This window comes from Nylanderia fulva, unplaced genomic scaffold (assembly GCF_048542155.1).
Source record: "Nylanderia fulva isolate GAGA-0341 unplaced genomic scaffold, ASM4854215v1 Scaffold950, whole genome shotgun sequence".
In the NCBI taxonomy this organism is placed as follows: domain Eukaryota; kingdom Metazoa; phylum Arthropoda; class Insecta; order Hymenoptera; family Formicidae; genus Nylanderia; species Nylanderia fulva.
In genome coordinates this window covers 1831-24426 of record NW_028191080.1, presented here as the reverse complement: position 1 = coordinate 24426, position 22596 = coordinate 1831, and the positions used below count along the sequence as shown (strand labels likewise).

Sequence of the window (22596 nt, the reverse complement as noted above, 5' to 3'; positions counted from 1 at the left end):
CTTGACCTGGGGTCAACTTACTTCTGAACAATAAATTTACAGAAAATTTAAATATACTTGTGTAATTAACAGCGAAACAGTGTGTTAACATAATGAGAAATAATTTATTTATTTATTATGTAATATTAAATTAAAATTAAATTTAAAAGAGTAGACAAAATAAAATTAATAATATAGAATTTGAAAAAATGTTCAAAATTTTATTGATTTAAATCAACATTTAGAAATAAAAGTGAACTCAGCGAAGAGAGCCAACAGTAAAGATAAAGCAAGAACTAATTTTTTTAATACATAAATATTTAATATATAAGTTATATGAAATTTTAAATAGGATGCACTATCTTTCTGCTTTCAGCTTTCATACCGTTAAAATCATGTCGGTGCTACTGGAAGGCAGGTCGTACAGGCCGTTCAAGTCCTCGGAGGAATACCTGATAGCGATGAAGGAGGACCTGGCTGAATGGCTGAACGCCCTGTATCCGGAACTTAGGATCAATCTCGACAATTTTATGGACAGGCTGGACACTGGCGTCGCTCTATGCAAAGTAAGTGTCACGAATGATTTGCCTGAGCTATAACTATCGCGGAAGCACGATTATCCGTGCGGCTAAGCGCTCGTACAGTCATAACGAGGCGATCCTTATCGCGCGACTATCATCGTCGAAAAATTCCCCCGCGATCGAGATACCCATTGGCCTCAATCCTAGAACACGATTGTCACGTTCTCCGGCTCTTTCCGCGTTTATTTTCTCGCCGCTCCGTAAACATCCCCGTCTATGCACGGTATCGTGAAAGTATGATCACACGCGCGCAACAGTAGTGTAACTCTTTTAGAATATGCACAGATTATTTTTTTTTTCGAACATTTAACGGCAAGTCGTTATTTTCAAAATTAATATATAAGTTGCAAGTTTTTTTTCTATTATCAAATATTTTTATATACATATATTAAATTCTTATATTTTATATTAAAAAAATATTACATTTTAAAACTCAAATAAGGAACACATTATTAACGTTAATAGTACAGGAACGAAATATGCAAGTAAAAAATGTGAAAATATAGTTCCGATGATGCTAGACAAGTGCTTTCGATTTCCTGTTGAAATTTTTTCCCCATTCACAAACGTGCACGCGACACGTGCTAAAAACGCATCCAAGTTGCACGTGTGCATTGTAAAGAAGAGGAAAAAGGATGTGTGTGACGTCCTGCGTGGCAAAGAGCGGAAGCTCTTCGTCCTGCGTGGCGTGAATTACGATTGAGCTTAATGCAGAGTGGGAAGAGTGAAGAGTAGTGTGTTAAAGAGCCCTTTCATTCTACATTTTTAGTAAAATATGCCGCATCGCCAATTATTCTCTTAAATGCGTCTGTGAAAAAATTCGAATCACATAAATTTATAATAACTTTTTTATGTTTAATTTTGCGATCTCTTATAAGAAATTTAATATCAATTTTCAATTAATTATTAAAAAAGTTAAACGTTAAATTATTTTTAAATAAATTTATTATCAGTATTTTTTGATGATAATTTGATAGTGAATCTCATATGTTTAACTCGCAAAACATTATACATTTTTTTTCTTTTTCGACGTATTTAATATTGTTTCTGCATGTATGACTAATGCAGATGATTTGCGAAATTGAAATTATATGTTTGTGACAGCGTGCATATTTGTTTTTTATTTTTTTTTTTATCGACAAGCGACTGCATAAAACTTGTATGTTAAAATTGCTGGCTCTTATGGACACGATGTTGAAACGAAAAAAAAAGAACTTGCATACAATTTGTATCTCCCACACGACCCACTCGACTGCAGCGACGAATAGAGTAGTCATTCGTAACGTGACCAATCGAATGTCGACGTATGCATACATATACACGTGTGTCAGCTTATTAACTCGGACATTATTAAAGCAATTTTAACAAATCATTAAGAGCACGGTAAATTAGGGCGTTTAAAAAAATGCGAGACACAATGAATAATGCTTTAATTACTCGATTAATGCGGTCGACAATCGTGACGCTTTCATGCCAGGCCACAGTTGCGTGGAAATAACAAGCGTAAGGTTCGCGTACTTTATAGGCAACTATACCTACGAGCAACCGAGATAAGTACCGCGGCATATATGGCGATAGAACAGCGCGATTATGAATATCATTACTGCGAATCTTATTACTGCGAAGAAACAAGAAGGCAAAAGGATTCGTGAAAATCGGTGGAATATATTATTATTGATTCGTTAATTAAAATATATCGTTCAATAACACAATAACGATCTTCCATAATATCCAGATATTGTGGATTTAAAAATGGTAATTTATTATGTATTTTTTCCTACGCGTGACGCCGGATGTAATATCTTTCCCGGAACGATACTGCGCGATCGATCGCGATCCAGGGCCGATCGTGGAACTGTCCGGATCAAGCCCGACTTTCACTGATCTACGACGACGATCCACCGCTCGGTTGCTCGAGTCGGGCATCGAAACGAGCTCCATTCATCGCCATCGGGCCTCGTCGCGCGCGCTCATAATGCCCACCGGATTCGCGATGAAGTGTCCGATCGGCACGGCGCGACGCTCGTATAAATGCCGGACTGCGCTCGTTATTAGCGGCACGTCATCGTTATAAATTCATACCGGAGTAGCCAAAGAGATATTTAGAGTAGGCAGGAGAGGACGATAAAACCGCGGCAGCTCGTGCGTGCGTTCCCGTATGCGCCAACTCGGAGAAAGTCACCGAGTATATGCGCCTTAAAGCCGGATTCAGACCGTGGTAAGACGGTATCATGTCGCTGCACGAACCCTTATAAACGTATCAATACTACTGATTACGCGCGATCGGCAATTAGATTTATTTGTCACGCGACAAATTTTAAAAGCGAAAAATCGTATCTTTTACATTAAATATATTCCGCGAAATAAGGAGGCACGGAGAGAATTTTCTCTTAGAATTTACCCTGAAAGTCATGGTAATCGTGAAACAATAAAAGATATTAATATGTACATAATACAATTTATACTATGTACATATTAATATTTTTTTATTGTCCCACGATTACCATGACTTTCAGAGTAAATTCTAAGAGAAAATTCTCTCTGTGTAGTCATATCATCTATTCGCATTCGATAAAATTAATAAAATATATTTAAGGTACTCTTTTCGAATTAATTAATAGCTTTAAATCTTGTGATAGGTTTATTGTCGCTGAAAAAATATAAGATTGTTATAGATGCATTTTTACAATGAATGCAGAATTTAAAAATTTTCCTTAATTTGAATTAAGTACGAGAGAAATTAAAAAAAAACAAAAAGAGCAGAGATTAAATAAAAAATAGATTGTATTAAATATTGATGTACTGTGCACTTTAAGTCTGATTGAAACATTGTAAATAAGTTAGATCGAGAAGAGGGTGATATACGTATACGAGCCTCCACATTCAGCATTAGATTCGAATTTTAAAGCAAAGTGTAGTATACGAGTACTTCAGTCTGGATCCGGTTTAAGGATTACGGCAGATCTCGAAGTGAGGTGCTGGAATTTCTTACCTGTGGCAGGGGGTAGATTGGGTTGTATCAGTAAGCAGAAACAGAGGGAGGGCGAAGTAGCAGTGCTTTTGCATATATCGACTTTACGAGCCGTGACGAGTGGCCAAGCGGCGAGCATAATAAGGTACGCGACAAGAAACGATAAGGAACCACAGTGCTCTCGATACTGCCACTTCTGGGAGCACTTTTCTGCATTTCTTTCTCTTTTCTATCGTTTGCGACATTTTTACAGGCTGTGTTTTTTTCGTACTCTACTTATATACGATGAGGAAGGCGTCTGCATGCCATATGCATCTTAGCCTAACGTAAATGAAATGCAGCGATGGAATCGAGAAATATTTAAGCCTATTTCAAGTTTTCTATGCATTTTCTTTGAATAATCTTTTAATAATAATTTTTACATCTAATATTATTCTTCGCGAATATTAATTTATAGACGCTAAAAATTCGCTTTTCTTTCGGACTTAGAAATTATTAAAATTTGAGTATTTAGTTCCCACGAGAATTGTCAAAATTTTTAGTCAAAAATGTGCATTTATCATCAGTTATTTATATTCACTTATTTTTGTAGCAGTAATTAATTCGTAGTAATAATAATTCAATTTTGCAATCAAATAAAATATGTCTACCGCACTTAATCAAAAATAAATCTATTAAATTGATTAAACTGTAAATGACGTGGAAAGGAAGGATCGATATTAAAGCAGCTTCGCGAAAGGCATTTTTTAAAACAAATTGGAGAATAGCACTTGTCATGTGGTTAAAGGTCGACAGGCACTCCATATTAATCACGATCGCGATATTCCGAAAGAAGCCGAGAGCGACAGCACGCGGCCTTTCCTGTCGGAAATGACAAATACCAGGCGCCTCGATGGTAGGCCTTATATAGAAGTCGGCACTATCTTCGGGTATGGTGCCACCGTGTGTGTAATATCGATCCAAAACTATTAACTCTTCAATTATGTTCCAGTCATCCAGTAAAAACAACTCAATCATCGCGTTTGATGTTTATTTAAAATCTAAAATCCTTTAAGCCTTCATTTATTTTATGCGAGAGCTAATTTTGAGATTTGATATTGTTAAACACTAATACGTATAATTGTCCGTGCTATTTTTGAAAAGTACATGTTATTTGCGGCGCAAATGCGTTCCCTCGAGAAAGGACCTCGCGATTTTCTCCTCGCAAGGACGCCGAGTCGATGCCGCTTCGCGCCGATCGACGTCATTTCGATGGTAATCCCATAGATATATTTACATGAATAGAAGATCGTGTGTTCTCTCTGTCTTATATCGCGGATTCCAGATTACGTCGCGGAATTCCAGGCGAATTCGCGGAGCGCGCTATTAATTAACCGCAATTGTCGCTATCTCTGTTTTTTCTCCTCTCTCATTCGGAATTAGAATTTATGTTGCCCCTTACAGACCTTAAAGCCTATTTAAGAGAGACAGTTTAAGACTCATTTGGACAGCAATACCGTATCGTAAAAAAGTGGATAGTAGTCATTAGGACTGTCCATAATTTAGGATAATAAAACTTTTTTTCGTATAAATAAAAATGTTTTTTTTTTTCGTACATATTTTATACAGATACCAAATAAAACTAAAAAGTTCGAACGTGCGAATTGTCCATTTTACGTGAAAAGTGTATATTGAAAGCTTGTCGCGCAAAATATTATACTGACTTTAATGTATAATTGTTTTTCTGTTTGTACACTGAAAACAAAGTTTTTTAACTTGATTAAACCTATCAACTAAATATTATTTTGTTAAACGAACATATAAAAATATTTAAATTAAATATAACATATGAAATCTATAACAATATATCTATATTTGATTTAAATACTAATATATTTTCAATTAACAAAATAGTAATTTAGTCAAGTTAACAAATTTTTCTTCAATGTATCCTAATTGTATAATTTTGTGATTATTTGGTGAAAAACAATAGTACGATTTGAATCGATTTAAATGCGGGTTTTTACTTGTTAAAACTGGATCGGCGCGGCGGTCAAACGCGTTAAATCGAGATCGCGCGCGATCGAGGTCGATCCCGGGGATCTGAGGAAGCTGGCCGCATTAATGAGCCAATTAATGGGAGAGCTGCGAGCCCGGCTTTCCCGACAACACGATTGTCCGTCGACTTTTCTGACGCGAGTTACCTCTCGGCGACGAGTCGCTCGTTAACCGAGTTTATCGGCGAATCTATCAGTTACCTTAAAGCGCTGTTAAGCGCAAACGGGATCGGCAATTTCCTTCGAGTGAGTTGGCGTTATCGGTCATGTTGTATGATAAATGCAAATCCGATCGGCAATTTTGTGTCATATGTACAATCGATCACGTACATATGATCGATTTAATCCTTCCTGCTAGATGAAGATAAATTTCGTATCTTATGACGGATCATTTGAATCATTTAAGTCTCGATGATGTATTGAAGGATTTTAATATATAAGTTTAACAATTAAATTGCACTTGTACAAATAAATCAAAATTTTATAAAAATAAAAAAAAACTTTGCTAAAAAATTAATCAAATAAGAAATTTTACAAGTGTAAAAAGCATAATATATACGCAATAATTGATTTAGGAACATGTTTATGTTTTACGTTATTTTAATAAATAAAATTGAAATCAGGTTTCTCGAGATATTCACTAAAAATGCGGGAGAAAACACAAATGCGCAAATAATCGTAACGTAAATATGGAAGCAATTAGAAGGAAGCGGAATCAAGGTCGGCAGTCTTGAAATTTCTTGCAGTTAATTGAAATCGAGTGGAAAGCTGATGAAACTCGATGCCGCCGTTGAATTATCGTAAATGGCATGATGACTGGTACCGTTCTATGACGTCGAAATGTAGAGAAGCGTAAAAGGACGGAATTCGGATTTCTGTTTATTTCGTTTCTATTAATTAAATTCTGATCATTTTCATTATAACGACTGGTCAACATCCAATTCAATTATTTTTCTGTATGATTTAGTCGAATATTCGAATTTTTTAAGAGAAAGTACGCGATCATATTTAATTAAATTATTAATCGCGCGGGAGAAATAGAACGAAAAATAGAGAAATATCAAACTTTAATCTCTCTTAATGTGAATTAAATTAGACTCTTTTTTTATATAATTGTATAGCACTTTAAAGGTGAATGTCTATACGAGTTATATAAGGTAAGCATATGTGTAAATAGCCACAGGTGTGTCCTTGCAAGCTGATTATCCTTTTTGGAAGGTCAATTGTAAAAATAAAATGCGTCGTCGACGTATGTTTTTTCCTGCGTATTTTACACCAAGGAAATACGTAACGTATGCGAGGTCAAGAGCGTTTCCTGCCGTCTTCTCTTAGCATTTCTATTGAGAGTTCCTATTCCTTTATCTAGCTTGCGTGCTGTCGGAAACGATGGTGGCACGAAGAACCATTCACACGAGTCTACGTTCGCTTACAATCGAGAACATACCTTGATCTCAAAATTATTATTCGTGTAAGTACTGGTATAAAAAAATAAAAATATACATAATCTATATAATGAATAATAATATAAAATAGAAAAAACATATGGAATAAATATTGAAAAATCGTAGGACGTTTTAAGAGAAATCGATAGATGATTGTAAATTATGAAAAAAAATGAAGAGAACTGTACCGCTGCTAATTCCGAGGGTTAATTAAAACAAGGGTTTTTCATATTTCTTAAACGGGACCATCTTTGAAATATAAAAAATCTTCCAACTTTGCCGGAAATATTACGTGCGGATAGAATGCATTCGGGCGCAAGAAATGGGAATTGCAAGCCGACTTGGTTCCTTTTGTCTCTCGGGGAATCGAGTGCAGCAACCGGATGCTTTTTTTCATAATTTCTCGGAATCGGGGGTGGCCCTTTTCATTCTCGTCTATCTAAATATATATCCCTGCACGCCAGTGCTTCCGAAAGTTCCAAGGGATGTGCGTTGTAAAAACACTGGACGGAAATAGATGGAGAAAAATCAAGCGGACGCGACGCCGCGCCGACGACCTCAAGACGCGACGGGCGGTCTAGGACCTTACCTTTACTTCGGGCATCGCCTTTATATAGTCACGACGCATTTTAATGCCAATGTCGACGTCCATTGGCCGCGACTCAAAAGGTTCATTGTACCTTTTTGTATAGATTGCCTCACGGGCGGCGAAACGTAGCATTTTCGAAAGCCGCAAATCACACATTCCGATAAAATAGATGGATAAAATAATCTGTGATATATATTCTATATAAACGGCACTGTAATTATATATAATAAACGTTTCATTCGAAATCCCATATAAAATATCACGCGAGATAATTGGAATATGACATAATTATTCATAGAGCAAAATAAGATACAAAATAATCATGTTTAAATGAGATCGACTTCTATTTACGATCTTCGGAACAGCTGTTAGACAAATTACGACGTGGATGATGATAACAAGATAATAACTCATCGAGATAATAGTTGTAGATATTCTCCCTCGCGCTATCGATCATCGGTTAATCAACATTAAGTGTCTATTAAGCAATTCAGGACAATTAGGAAGAGGATATTCCTTTTCTTGTAATGAATACCGATAGGCTTTTCGTGATAAATCTACTATTCACGAATACCGTTACTTTATTGGATCGCGTTATCGTTATACTAACTTTTACAATCATAAATCATTTAATATAGATTATTTTTATTTTTATTTTCTTTTATTTTATTTGTATTAAACATATTTCTTGCACTGAAAAAAAAATTTTGTTGGATTAACAAAAATTGGTTGAATCTACCAGAATTCCTTTTAATACAACAAATATCTTGTTTGCACCAACAAATTGATTTGTTGTACAAACAAGATGCTTGTTACATTAAAAGGAATTCTGGTAGATTCTTGTTGCATTAAAAGGAATTCTGGTAGATTCAACTAGTAATTCCGTTTCGTCCATTTTCGAACAGAATTTTTGTTAATCCAACAAAATTTTTTTTCCAGTGTGCGAAATATGTTTCTTCATATTTTTTATTGAGACTAGTTTTGCAGAAAATTGTATTCATTACGCGGAACGTTTAACGTCAATTCATTACCTTTGCGCGACTTAACGATGACACGTGCTTTGTGACGTGTCGTCGACTGCGACTGCATAAAGACGGCGCAAGCACGTTCGCACGATTTTACATACTTACGTTCGCGCGTGCGACGCTTTGGAAGGTATATCGTAGAACGCGCGTGTAGAACACGCCGTGATTCACGGCGACTTTTGTGTCGGTCGAGGTCTTACTGTTAGAAGCACAAACGCGCGCGGTCGAGGTTTATTAACCTCTAGCGGAGACAAGAACGACAGGATCGCGAACAATTCTAGCAGCCAATCTCTTCGCGCTTCTGCCGTGCCAAAGAATTTCTCCCACAGCTGTAAGAATGACATTAGAAAGTATAATAATTAACCTTGCCCGGATGTGTGCGGGAACGTAAATTACATCGCGTAATCCTCTTTGGCAGCAAGATAAAGGTGTCTTTTCATGCGCAGCAGCAAATCAGTCACGTGATTCAAATTTATTAGAGCATATTTCTTTGTTCTCTTATTATTTCAAGGTTAAAATTACGATTTTTGCTTTTATATTCTCATAATAATCTACTTTATTCTTAAAAAATCCATTATTTAACTAATATAATAACAATAATTAGAATTAACTATAGTTGCGTGTTCTTCTGCTTTGCTGCCTTTGCTGTTCGTTTAATTGAACTTCACCAATAGCAACATGCTGCACATGAAATGGTACCTTAACATCCAACCGTGGATATTCGATGACATACGATGTTAGAGAGGAAGATGAATTTATAAAATCTTAATTGATTTTATCAATAATCACACGACGCCATTTATTTAAATGGACAAACTTTATAATCTTAATTAGATTAAATCTTGCCTTGTGTGTTAGCGTGCTTTCAATATAACGCGTGTTTATTGCTTCAGCGGCCAGCGTCGTAAATAGCCATAAATTTCCGCAATGGTTTGTCATGTAAACCCGGCCCCAGAAACTAAATTAAGTTACACGGTCATGAGTAATGGTTACTCGCGATCTCGTTGATTACGTCTCATTGATTTTCTTTCATACCGTGCACAGCATTACGCTTAATTCGTACGCGTTTTTCTCCCTCGAGCCTCCCAATGAAACGTCTCGCAAACGCTCCAATTTATAAACGTAGAATGTGCAACGACCATTTTCATTAAGCACATTCGTTCGTAGTGGTGAACAACGATGATGACGAGGGGGAGGTCACGTAATGTGACATCCTGCCTTCATCTGCCAACCGTATTACCATATGCGCCGCTTTCGTCTTTTATAAGCTCGACTCTTCCTCTCACACGCAGTGATGCTCAACGCATCATCGGAAAACTAATAGCCTGATATTACTCCAATTTAATAAAAAAAAATATATATACAGGGTTTGTCCGGAAAGTAATGCGTCGCATTTTTTTGTGACGCGACTATACATCGCAGAGCGATGGGACCGGTTGGGGAGGAAGGGGGGTACCCTTAGCTTTCCAACGGTAGGTCGCTCAATTGTTTCCATGCGCTTGGAGGGTTAGGACGGCTTATTCTGTGAACCTCTGCTTAGTGGTCGCGTCGAACTTGTGATGGAGAGAACGATAGAGCAACGCTATGCGATAAAGTTTTGCGTGAAGCTGGACAAGACGCCGCTGGAAACTTTTGAAATGCTCAAGAAAGTTTTCGGGGACGATTGCCTTTCCAAATCGCAGTCAAACAGATGGCACAAGATGTTTAGAGAAGGTCGGAAGGAGGTCGCCGACGAGGCCCGCGCAGGACGCCCGTCAACATCGCGAACGGACGACAATGTGACTCGTGTGCGCCAATTATTGAATTCAGACCGTCGAATGAATGTTCGCTTAATGTCGGAATTATTGAACTTGCCGAAAACGATTGTTCACGAGATTGTATCGGAAGACTTGGCCATGCGGAAGATTTGCGCAAAACTTGTGCCCAGAGTGTTGACCGATGCGCAAAAGCAACACCGAGTGGAAGTTTGTGAAGAACTCAAGCAACTCTGTGCAGATAATCCAACGGTGCCGCAGCCGCCCTACAGTCCCGACTTGGCCCCGGCGGACTTTTTTTTATTTCCTCGGCTGAAAAGGGAGCTCAAAGGACAACAGCTCGAGTCGGTTGACAACGTACAAGCTACTTCGACGGCCTCCCTGAACAGCATCCCAGTCAAGGAGTTCCAGAAATCTTATGACGCATGGAAATCGCGTTGGCAAAAATGTATTGACGCAGAAGGGTCATACTTCGAACAATTTTAAGTTGTTTTACCTATGCGATCAATAAATTCTTTTTTAAAAAAATGCGACGCATTACTTTCCGGACAAACCCTGTATATGTATGTATGTGTACACAGAATTTTCTCTTAGAATTTACCCCGAAAATCATGGTAATCGTGGGACAATATGATATTGGAAGAATTTTATAAGAGTTTCTCTGATTAATATTTTTAAATAAAAAATATTAATATGTTTATAATAAAATTAATTGAACATATTTTATTTTGATAGATATTAATATTTTTTATTGTGATCATCAGAAAACTCATCAAATTCTTTGACTATCATATTGTACCACGAGATTTTCAGGGTAAATTCTAAGAGAACATTCTCTCCGTGTAATTAGCAGAAAATAGCGTGATAATAAGAGGATCACTGATGAAAATCTTTTCAATGGTCCGATACAAGAAACCGAATAGAATTATATTAAAAAAAAATATAGGATATAACTCAATTTTTTTACTGACCATTTTTTTATTTTATTTTTTTTTACTAGCCATTAAACAAGTAATAATGTCTCGTTTTTCGATCATAATAATATTGAGAGAAAAACTGACTTGCACTGATATTATTTCTGTTCCCGGGAATTCGCACCGATTTCCTTATCATCTCAATTTATCTCTCGATGAAAGGAGAATTCTCTCCATCAGTTTTAAGGGTTCTCGACAAAGCGCTCCAACTTGAGCCGTCATTATCGTTGTCGCTCGAGTTTAGTCGCGACTGCCTGTTGGCAAACTCGTCTAATCTCTCGCATTATTCCTTGGGGAGGTATCAAAACGGGCAGACGAGATACCCGGATGCCGTTAGATATGATTTTTACGAGTCTGCGAGGGAAGCGCGCGCGTTTACTGCTCCGCGGCCTTATGGCGTCCACGTGCAGACGAGATACACATATATTTTGTCGAGGGCCCTAAAGAGAGTCGTTCGTCCTGCTATATTGAAGAGAGCCTCTCGTAGAGGGCTCGATTTCGAGCATGCATTAAGGATGCGTAAAGATTAGAAATAGCCGCCGCTCAATGCCACAACCCGAGAGTTTTATGACGCAATTAATCGGCTATTATACAGCTGAAGAGCAAACTCTGATGCAGCCGGCCATTATACCCACGAATCTTTGGGGTCTTTCCCATTCGACTGATTCCGAATTACTTTTAATCATTACTTCTCGGGAAATAAAGAAATAAAAATTTTAGTGTCAGGGAAAATATAAAATGCAAAATTGCCGTAAACATTTCTGTACACGGGGAGAATTTTCTCTTAGAACTTACCCTGAAAATTTATGGTAATCGTGGGACAATATGATATTGGAAGAGTTTTTCTGATTAATATTTACCACAATAAAAATATTAATATGTATGTACATAGTAAAATTAATCAAACATATTTTATATATCTTTGTGCAGATATTAATATTTTTTATTGTAGTAAATAAATCTCTAAAAACTCACCTTTAAAAAAAGGTAAAAAAAGGCGACCAGTTAAGGGCACGCCATTAACAAAAATTATCTATTGCAAACCCATGTACAATAGAATTGTATGAAAAATTATCGATTATAAACCCATGTACAATCGTAACAAAAGTAATAAAATAAAAAAAAAATTGCGCCAAGTAAAAGTAGAAACTTGTACCAGTGGAAAATTAAAGTTGCAGACATATATAGAGTCGTATAATGAATCAATAAAAATTTAAATTTGCAAATGTAGAATTGTACCATAAAAAAACTTATCTTTTAAAAAAAAAGATAAACAAGATGCCAAGTCCATGCGCCATGTGAAAAAGTGTTAAACAAAAAAGTATTTTTAAGTAAAAAAATCTATCAATTGACAAAAATTTATGTTCTAAAATTAATATCTCTACAAAAAGTAATGTCCAATTATTGCGCGAATAAATAAACATTTTTATAAAAAATTAAAATTTAAAAACTTATGCAAATTTAAAATTAATATAAAATAAAAAGAAATAAAAAAATTTTAGTTAAAAAAACTGGGCGCGCTGCTAAATAATATTCTAATGATATTAAAATTAAATTGTTACTTTTAAACTCATTGCAGCGCGCCCAGTTTTTTTAACTAAAATTTTTTTATTTCTTTTTATTTTATATTAATTTTAAATTTGCATAAGTTTTTAAATTTTAATTTTTTATAAAAATGTTTATTTATTCGCGCAATAATTGGACATTACTTTTTGTAGAGATATTAATTTTAGAACATAAATTTTTGTCAATTGATAGATTTTTTTACTTAAAAATACTTTTTTGTTTAACACTTTTTCACATGGCGCATGGACTTGGCATCTTGTTTATCTTTTTTTTTAAAAGATAAGTTTTTTTATGGTACAATTCTACATTTGCAAATTTAAATTTTTATTGATTCATTATACGACTCTATATATGTCTGCAACTTTAATTTTCCACTGGTACAAGTTTCTACTTTTACTTGGCGCAATTTTTTTTTTATTTTATTACTTTTGTTACGATTGTACATGGGTTTATAATCGATAATTTTTCATACAATTCTATTGTACATGGGTTTGCAATGGATAATTTTTGTTAATGGCGTGCCCTTAACTGGTCGCCTTTTTTTACCTTTTTTTAAAGGTGAGTTTTTAGAGATTATATCATTCATTTTTGTATATGATAAGCATCTTTAAATAAATAAGCAAATTCAATTTTTCTGGCATTTTCTTATTTTATGTACATATATATCCAATAATTAATATACAAAATTAAATATTATTCATCACACAATTTGTATCAAAATAATATATTTTTAAAAATTTATTTTAAATTTATTTAATCATTTTTATCATTGTGATTGTAGTGGCAAGGATTTTATTGCTCAGTGTCATTGCAAGCATCTGGCCTGTATATACCATAATATATTGTGTAATACATTGGCTAAGTATGACAATATGGATTTTGATAGATTCCCATGGAATATTGGAATTTTGTCGGACTTGCAGTCATCCACCACATATGCAGCCTACAATTAAAGAACGCATTTATTCCATATTATTTGCTTCCGTTATTGGCATAGTGCACATTTTTATATATCTCAATGCTGTAGATAGCAAAACATTTTGAAAACATCTATCTTTCTATGTTATCTGCTTTTTTGAAAATATTGCAGCAAATTTATTATGGCAATATGCTTGTCCTCCTGCAGTTAAAGAGGCTTAGTACTTTAATATAATCTTTATTATTTGTATCATTTCCTTTTTCTTGGGAATTACAGCAATGCTTTTGTACTATATTGTCTTGCATCCCTCAAAAAGACAACATACTTCAAACGCACCAGTTCAAGCAATGTAACTTTGATATTTATTTACTTTAAAAAATGAGAGATAAACTATACAATATGCAATTAACCTTATCTTATGACTTTTATAAATCTTATGATAAAATCTAACTCTCTCTTAATCTTTATTATGAAAAGAATCTCGGTATTATATGAAATAATTTCATTGTAATTAATAGTTTAACTTTCAAAAATTTTGCAAAATAAAATAACTCATACATTGTATTTCTACCATATATATAAAAAAAAGATAGGTAAATATAAATAAATAAATATATATTTATGATATACAATAAATAAATATATATTTATATATATATATATATATATATAAAATGTTGGATTTTTATTATATATATATAATTTTAAAAAATCTTTTTTATATGCTATTGAATTTTAATACATACAATTTTGATTATATGTATTTTAATTGATTATATTTATAAGTATTTTTATATTATCTTAAAAAGACTGCATAGAATTATTTGTGCGACACTCTTATATGTATGTATAATTAATAGGGACCAACTACACATTTTTTTTTCCACTGAATAAAAACAATCTCAATATTAAAATTAAATTATAAAAAAGATACTGTGATATTTTATTGATGAGAAATGTACATTTATAATTGTATTAAATACAAAAATAAACATGCCATGAATTACTATATATACATATTTTCATAATTATCAAACTTAAAAATATAATATTGTTACCAAAGAAGAAAGCACTATTTAAAAACTCTAAAAGTTCATAATTTGTTAAATTAGTAATTAAATACTGCATTTTGTATAATTTTTAAGCTTTATTCTTTTATTTTTCTTTATTTAATTGAATAGATATTAACATCCAATGTAGCATACAGATTAAATTAACAACCAAAAAAATAAATCTTAACTTTGAAATATATTTTTGTTTCTTTTAAATATCAATCAACTGGATTTTGTACTACTATTAATATGAATTCTTTATCTGGTGCCATCATAATTTTATGTTTTTTGCTACGTATGCGCAAGAAAGTTAAATCATTTGTTGGATTCAAGTCACGTACGACAGAACGAGCTTTATCTGACAATTGACTTATCAAACCTGCGTATTGAACTGTTGTCGTATTATCTAATGTTGACTTTATAGGAATACCTAAAACAAATATAATTTTATAAATTTTTGTTTACAACTACAAGTAAATCATGTCAATGATCTCATGTAATACCTTCTGCATTCACCACTATTGTTCCAACTACCCTTTTATGAGACTGAATTTGTTTTATAGTTTCTTCAACCTCTTATAAATTATTTCATCGAAATTTATTAATAAAATTTTTATTTTAAATATTCTAATAACAGAAGCAAATCATATGGAATAAATGCGTTCTTTAATTGTAGGCTGCATATGTGGTGGATGACTGTAAGTCCGACAAAATTCCAATATTCCATGGGAATCTATCAAAATCTATATTGTCATACTTAGCCAATGTATTACACAATATATTATGGTATATACAGGCCAGATGCTTGCAATGACACTGAGCAATAAGATCCTTGCCACTACAATCACAATGATAAAAATGATTAAATAAATTTAAAATAAATTTTAAAAAATATATTATTTTGATACAAAGTGTGTGATGAATAATATTTAATTTTGTATATTAATTATTGGATATATATGTACCTGCAATAAGAAAATGCCAGAAAAATTGTAAAATAGTTCCTATAGCACTGATATTAGATTTATCTTGTTAAGCTAATCGAATGCTGCGATGATAACTAGCCATTGCCCAACCCATGCTCACAAGTGAGCTGATAATGCTACCTGCTTGATGTACAACTGAAAAAAATATAGAAGCTAATTAAGAAAATTATTAAAAATATATGCATACTCATACATAGGCATTTATATAATTGAAATATTATTGAAATAATAGCAAAATATCTGATTTTGTATCACAGACTGTAAACTTGCACATAAATTATTATGACAATAAATTTGCAAATAATAACATTAAAATTGAATGTAAAAATTGAAATTGAAAATATCTAACCCCGCACGCTGTCAATATAGCGGAGGGCAACTATTATTAAAAATATATGCATACTCATACATAGGCATTTATATAATTGAAATATTATTGAAATATTATGACCATAAATTTGCAAATAATAACATTAAAATTGAATGTAAAAATTGAAATTGAAAATATCTAACCCCGCACGTTGATTGATTGAAAATATCTAACCCCGCACGCTGTCAATATAGCGGAGGGCAACTATCGCCGTCTGTTGTAAAACGTGCGAGATGGACATTTCCAATACATGCATCTATTTATGTGTTGTGTACGTGTGATATATGTGTGCGCATGTGTTGTATACGTGTGAATACGTGTAGCACGATACTACTATGTTTGCGTGGTCGATGATGACAATGATGACGGGGACGTTTCTTAAAAGAAATTTTTCATATTTCGACTTTGCATTTTTATATCTCTGCTTACAAATCACGTAGAGCAGAAATAAAGACACTTTTATTATATAATTCAAACTCAATCTATCGATTAAGTCTAGTATAAACTCGATTGCTTCAGCCGTTATTGAGAATTCGAAATATTATAAAGACTCAAATGTCCGACTCGCGTTAAGATACACGGTGTCTCGGCTACGCCCTTAACTGGTCGCGAGACACTACCGTGTCTCTTGATTAATCAGATACATTTTAATAAGATTCTCCCAATACCATATTGTCTCATGATTATCATGATTTTCAGGGTAAATACGAAGAGAAAATTCTCTTTGTGTAAATATTAGCTAAAATGAAGTCTTATAAAGATGATTCGTCAAGCTGTTTTAATTCCTATTTTTTAAAATAAATTTTTCAACAATGACGCTGTGGTGAAAGAATAAGAGTTATCGGTAACAAGATGCTCCGACTTATACGTGACATCGAAATTCGATGCGTTGCACGCGCGAGCAAACGTTTACACGTACGACGCGTTGTTTGCTCAGACGAAAAAAATACGATTTTGTTTAAACATCGGCGACTTTCTAACGGGCCGACTGTTCCGGGTCGTAGTAGCTTCTTTTTCCAACGTTAACCCAAATATCCTCCTGACGAGTCATCTCGCGTCAACTCTGTTTGAGCAGCATATAAGTTCAACGAACTGTCATTAAAACGAGCATCCAGTTAGGCTAGCGCAGTCGTTTGAGCAGATGTTCGGCGAAAAACGAGCGTTGAACAAACAGAAAGGGATTGAAAGGGATGAAATAGTACCACCGTCAGTGATATATGTGTCTTGATGAATGATGATCGTAGTCAAATTGGACGAAGGAAATTGAAACCGCAAACGAAGGGGGTCTACATCATTTTTTATTCTAATAACTTATTTTAATAAGATCTTAAATATCTTTCAAAAATTAATTGAAGAAGGATGAAACATGGAAAAATCGTAATAAAATTTATAATATTATTTCAAATTACGATTTGTCAAATTTTTGTAGAAAATTAAAAAAATTACGCGACTCGTATTTAATTCGCATTGTGAACTACATTTTTAACTGGACTGAATCCCTCCATTGTCCATCATCGCTTTTGAACTGCTAAAATATTCCCCGTTGATCTTTGACATACAAGGGTGTCTCGCATCTCGAATCTCGAATCTCTCTTGAGCGACGTACTCATGTAAATCAATAGAGTGATATTGCATTAAAACTTTTTCTGAAGGGAGGACGGTCATCAGATGCCATCTGCCATTTCTGCTCGTGGTAAATCCAGGATTTTGATGCCGCGTCGAGTCTCTCGCATCTGAATAACGTATATGTGTGCACAGCGATGTAAGAGGAGATCTCGTGTGGGAAAGTGTTGAATGGTATGAAATGAAATATCGCATATAATACACACATACATACATATATATATCCTCTCTAAGCGTCGGATATAAAGTATCGACGTTTGTTATAAACGTCATGCAACATTGACGTACGCGTAGCTATATTATGTATTTAAATCACTATTATTCTAAATAATAATTCACAAGGCACCACAAATTATGATATTATGATACTGAACGAAAATATAGTTGTGATTAAATTATAAAGTTTGGAAAATCCGTTCTACGTGACACTTAAATACAAAAATTGCACACAATTTTTTTTTTGTACAATTACACATCTCTCGGATTACTCTGGAACCGGCAAAACTACGATTTGCTTTCCCTTTAGCGGCGGCGGCGGCAAATTATACGCTGCTTCTACCTCCTTGCCTACCGGATGAGATGATATGCGCTGACCAGAGGTGGTTTCTTTTTCTGCTTCCAGCATGCGAACAACGTGCGGAAATATGCGGGCGACTACGTGGCGCGACGTCAGGCCCGCAAAATGCCGATGACACGCTCGATAACCTCCTTGGCGCTGCCGATGAGCCAGGTAAGCGACGTGCCCTACCTGCCCAATGCCAAGGCCGGCACTTTCTTCGCCCGCGACAACGTCTCGAACTTCATCGACTGGTGCCGCAACAATCTCGGTATCATCGAGTGCCTGCTCTTCGAGACCGAGGACCTGATTATGCGTAAGAACGAGCGACACGTGATATTGTGCCTCCTGGAGGTAGCGCGTCGCGGTGCCAAGTTCGGCATGCTCGCGCCGTTGCTGGTCCAGATGGAGAGGCAGATCGATCGAGAGATCGCCGCCGAGAACAAGGCGGCGAACGGCGCCGACAACGAGGAGACCGACGACGAGTACGAGGAAGAGCCGTGTCTCATATACGGACCGCAGCCGCAGATCGTCACGAACGATCTCAAGACCCTCCACGAGTTGGTGAGTGAAAACGTATACCATCTTATATATATATATATGATTGCTTAAGATGACTCCCGCCCTTTACGTTTCGCTATGATGATGGCTGGACACGTGACGTGCACAAATTCAGTCATTGAGAGAAACAACATTTCTGTATAATTTAATCTGAATTCGGAGCATCTCGGTATAAGAATGATCCACTGTGTTTGCGACGCTTCTCGAAATCTTTTCACGATAGAAGCGATCCGCCGCTCTGATGGCACACATTATTTCGTCGCGTATCATCGCTGACAGCGATCGTAAACGTGCCGCGGCTTTGAAAATAACTCGCACCCTTCGGTGCACATCCGGGCGTATTTATATGGCGATCCCAAACCCACATGTTGGGACGTAAATATCGCGCGATTGAGAATAAGAGAATGAATGTGTGATACTCGATCTAATGAACTGTCGATAGTTTTATTCATTACCACGAGATTAATACTTGGCGACGACGATGTCGCGAAAGATTAGGAGCTGAATAGTTTCTGCAATAATTACGTGATATGAAATTAACTGCTAATCTTTAAATTAAATTTCATAAAAATGAAAATTTGTTTATAATTTTTATCCTGATCCATTTTAGTATTAATTTTAATAACGCTTATTATATTTGGAATTTTTGCATAACACGCAAAAAGAATTTATTCTTCGTGGAACAATACAATATTGGAAGAATTTTACGAGTTTCTCTGATTAATATTTACCACAATAAAAAATAAATTACTATTTTGTTAATTGAACATGTATTAGTATTTAAATCAGATATACGTTTTATTATATATTTAACATGTTATATTTAATTTAAATATTTTTATATATTCAGTTAACAAAATAATATTTATATATAGTTGAAAGGTTTATAGTAAGTATAAGTTAATCATTTTTTCCAGTGTACCACAATAAGATATAAAATATGTTCGATTAATTTTATGTACACATTACTATTTTTATTCCGATAAATAATAATCAGAAAAACTCATAAAATTCTTCCAATATCTTATCGTCCCACGATTACCGTGCCTTTCAGAGTAAATGTAAATTCTAAAAAAAAAATTCTCTCCAAATGACGGACTCTCATAATTCAACTCACGTGAATATAACGATAACATAAAAAAAATTCTGAAAGAAATAATAACTCAATTATTTATTCTCTAATTACTGTCGACCTCCATAAAGCGTCACAGCTTATTACTCCGTTTTTTCTTCGCGCGCATGAATACTCGTCTCTTTGATAGAGAAAGGACCGACCGCTCCCACAGTGTCGCGGCAGTGTGAGGCGTGTGTGACCTATCCGGCATTTTATTATTGGCCGATTATTATAAATTAACAGGTAACGCTCGGCGCGTTAAATGTCTCGTCGTGCGCGCGAATCGCGCGCTGATGGCTCTCGCTCGGCGTCGCGATCATTTCTTCGCCGAGCCATTAATTGTACTCCGCCGCTGGCGGAGAATGCGACGCATCGGTCTGACACTTTTCCCCTTCGTCGATGATGTAAATGCAATCATTTCTATATCTCTCGGGTTCGTGGCGATATTTCGTATCTTCCCTGCACTTCCGTTTCAGGCGCGACGATATATACGATAGAGCTATGACGTAACTACAATATAAGGAAGGTTTCCCGCGGAGGAAGTTAAGGGAGCTTCTAGTTCCTTATCTGTGCGAATAGTTTGAATTATGATTATTAGACTTGAAATAATATGAAAGAAAATATATATATTCGGAGATATGAAGTATATATATTATTTTGAAATTTATTATATACACATTATATTTATTTGTTATTCATATATCATTTAGGAGTAAATTTCTATTTAATATAAAAATTGCCTAAGGAATCAATGAATATTCAACTATTTATTACTTTCGTATAAGTAATTGTATAGTAATTTTGTGACATATTTTTGAAAGGCAGGGCGGTACAGTTTTGACAATTTCGATTGATAGATCGGCTTTGTATTGGCTAAAAATGTCGAATTATGGTCGACTAGCGAGTGTGTCTAACGGCGGCGATTACTGGCGGCGATACACGCGACCGGTATACGTGTAAGCGATGCTAAATCGCGGCATTTCACGAAGCAGAATAATTCCTTCCCCAGGGCTTTGCAGCTCCATGGCGAACGATAACGTCGCGTCGTGGCACGCGGCTTCTCGCCGTATAGAAATTCCAGGACGCTTTCCCGCGAGGTCGAGACTCATGGCGTATATACACTCGCGGAAGGTATACGAGCAGCTTTCTGTTCCGAAAGAAAATTTCGACATAATCGGAGAATGTTACGATAAATCTACTCCTTGCGATCTTTCCCTTTTTTTTTTTACGAGAAAAGCCCGTTCGCAAACTTACATTTATGATATAAAATATAAAAGATTGCTTCCTAGGATGGAAAAACGAAATAGTTATGAAACATTAATATTTTTTTAATTAATTCCTTACTGGAAATGTCGACTTTTCTCTATAAAATTGTCACATTAAAAATATAGAGATTTTTATATTTAATATTAATATATATAATCAAATTGAATACTTAAAACGTCGCTAGTGGTATTTAAAATAGGAACGATATATTTAATTCTCTCGACCCAAACTAGCCAAGAAATTTTTATTTTATTTCCACAACGTTTCGACCATCGGTTTTTGGTCCTTTTCAAGTGAAAAATTCTTTGATAAAAGCGCAGTTAGTTGACACTGTTGTCATGATTATTAAACAATATGATTATCGAAATTTTTTAAAAAACATTTGAAATAACTTTTGAAAGAACTTTTGAAAGAAAGTAATCGCATCTTATCGTTATGATGGATCGTCAAAAAACGTTTTTTGACGTCATTTCCCGGCGATGTGCGCTTTTACGTAATTCCACAGATGAACACGAAGATATCTTCGCTCTTTTCGTTTGGAAGCTAGGACGGATCATCATATTTTTATAGTCTTTTTATCCGATTTGTACTTCTGCCAGAAGTTTTCATTCTTATTTTTATTTACGATTTGGATTCAATATTTTCAGATTTTGGCTGTAAAAAATTTTTATCTTTACTATCAATTTTTGTATGAAGAAGACGATTTTTTACATCAATTTCTTTTCTGATAGTGCCAAGAAAATATTTATAGTTTCTTTATTATGCTATACTAGATATTTAATACTGTTTGTTATATTTTAAGTATTAAAATCTAATAAAGTATAATATTTAATGATATACGTTTCCTATTAATCTGCCTAATGATGATTGATGATGATTATATGTTTGCGATGTGATTAGCAGATTTATCGTAATCACGCGGAAATCACGCAGCAAATTTCATATTTATCTTTCTCTTGATACGCGATCAGATAGTAAAGCTACTTTCTAAGTATGCATTGAGACTATTGATAATGACGTGCATTTCGAAGAGATATGATTCAGTTGGATTTATCTCTGAATCGTCCGAAAGTAACCACGTATATTTTATTTATATACACACACGTTACTTATATACCCATATAATAATATCAGTTACGTTCACGATTGAAAATAAAGATTAATAATAGGAAGAAAAACGATATTTAACGATCCTGAATGATATTTTCACCTACAATAGAACTACTGTGTCG

General features: G+C 34.6%; 1 protein-coding gene and 1 long non-coding RNA gene across 2 annotated transcripts; one reads left to right on the top strand and one right to left on the bottom strand.

Moving 5' to 3' along the window:
* Nucleotides 1-361: 361 nt before the first annotated feature.
* On the top strand, nucleotides 362-18987 carry LOC146719533 (GAS2-like protein pickled eggs; the record flags this gene model as incomplete). The annotated part of the gene is made up of 2 exons (XM_085490059.1): nucleotides 362-545; nucleotides 18490-18987. Coding segments are annotated over exons 1-2 (669 nt in total), but the record flags the coding sequence as incomplete, so codon positions are not given.
* On the bottom strand, nucleotides 15133-16863 carry LOC146719534 (uncharacterized). The gene is made up of 4 exons (XR_014926489.1): nucleotides 16388-16863; nucleotides 15854-16009; nucleotides 15392-15726; nucleotides 15133-15318 (listed from the first exon to the last, which is right to left on the bottom strand). It is a non-coding gene; the product is annotated as an uncharacterized LOC146719534 (long non-coding RNA).
* Nucleotides 18988-22596: the final 3609 nt, after the last annotated feature.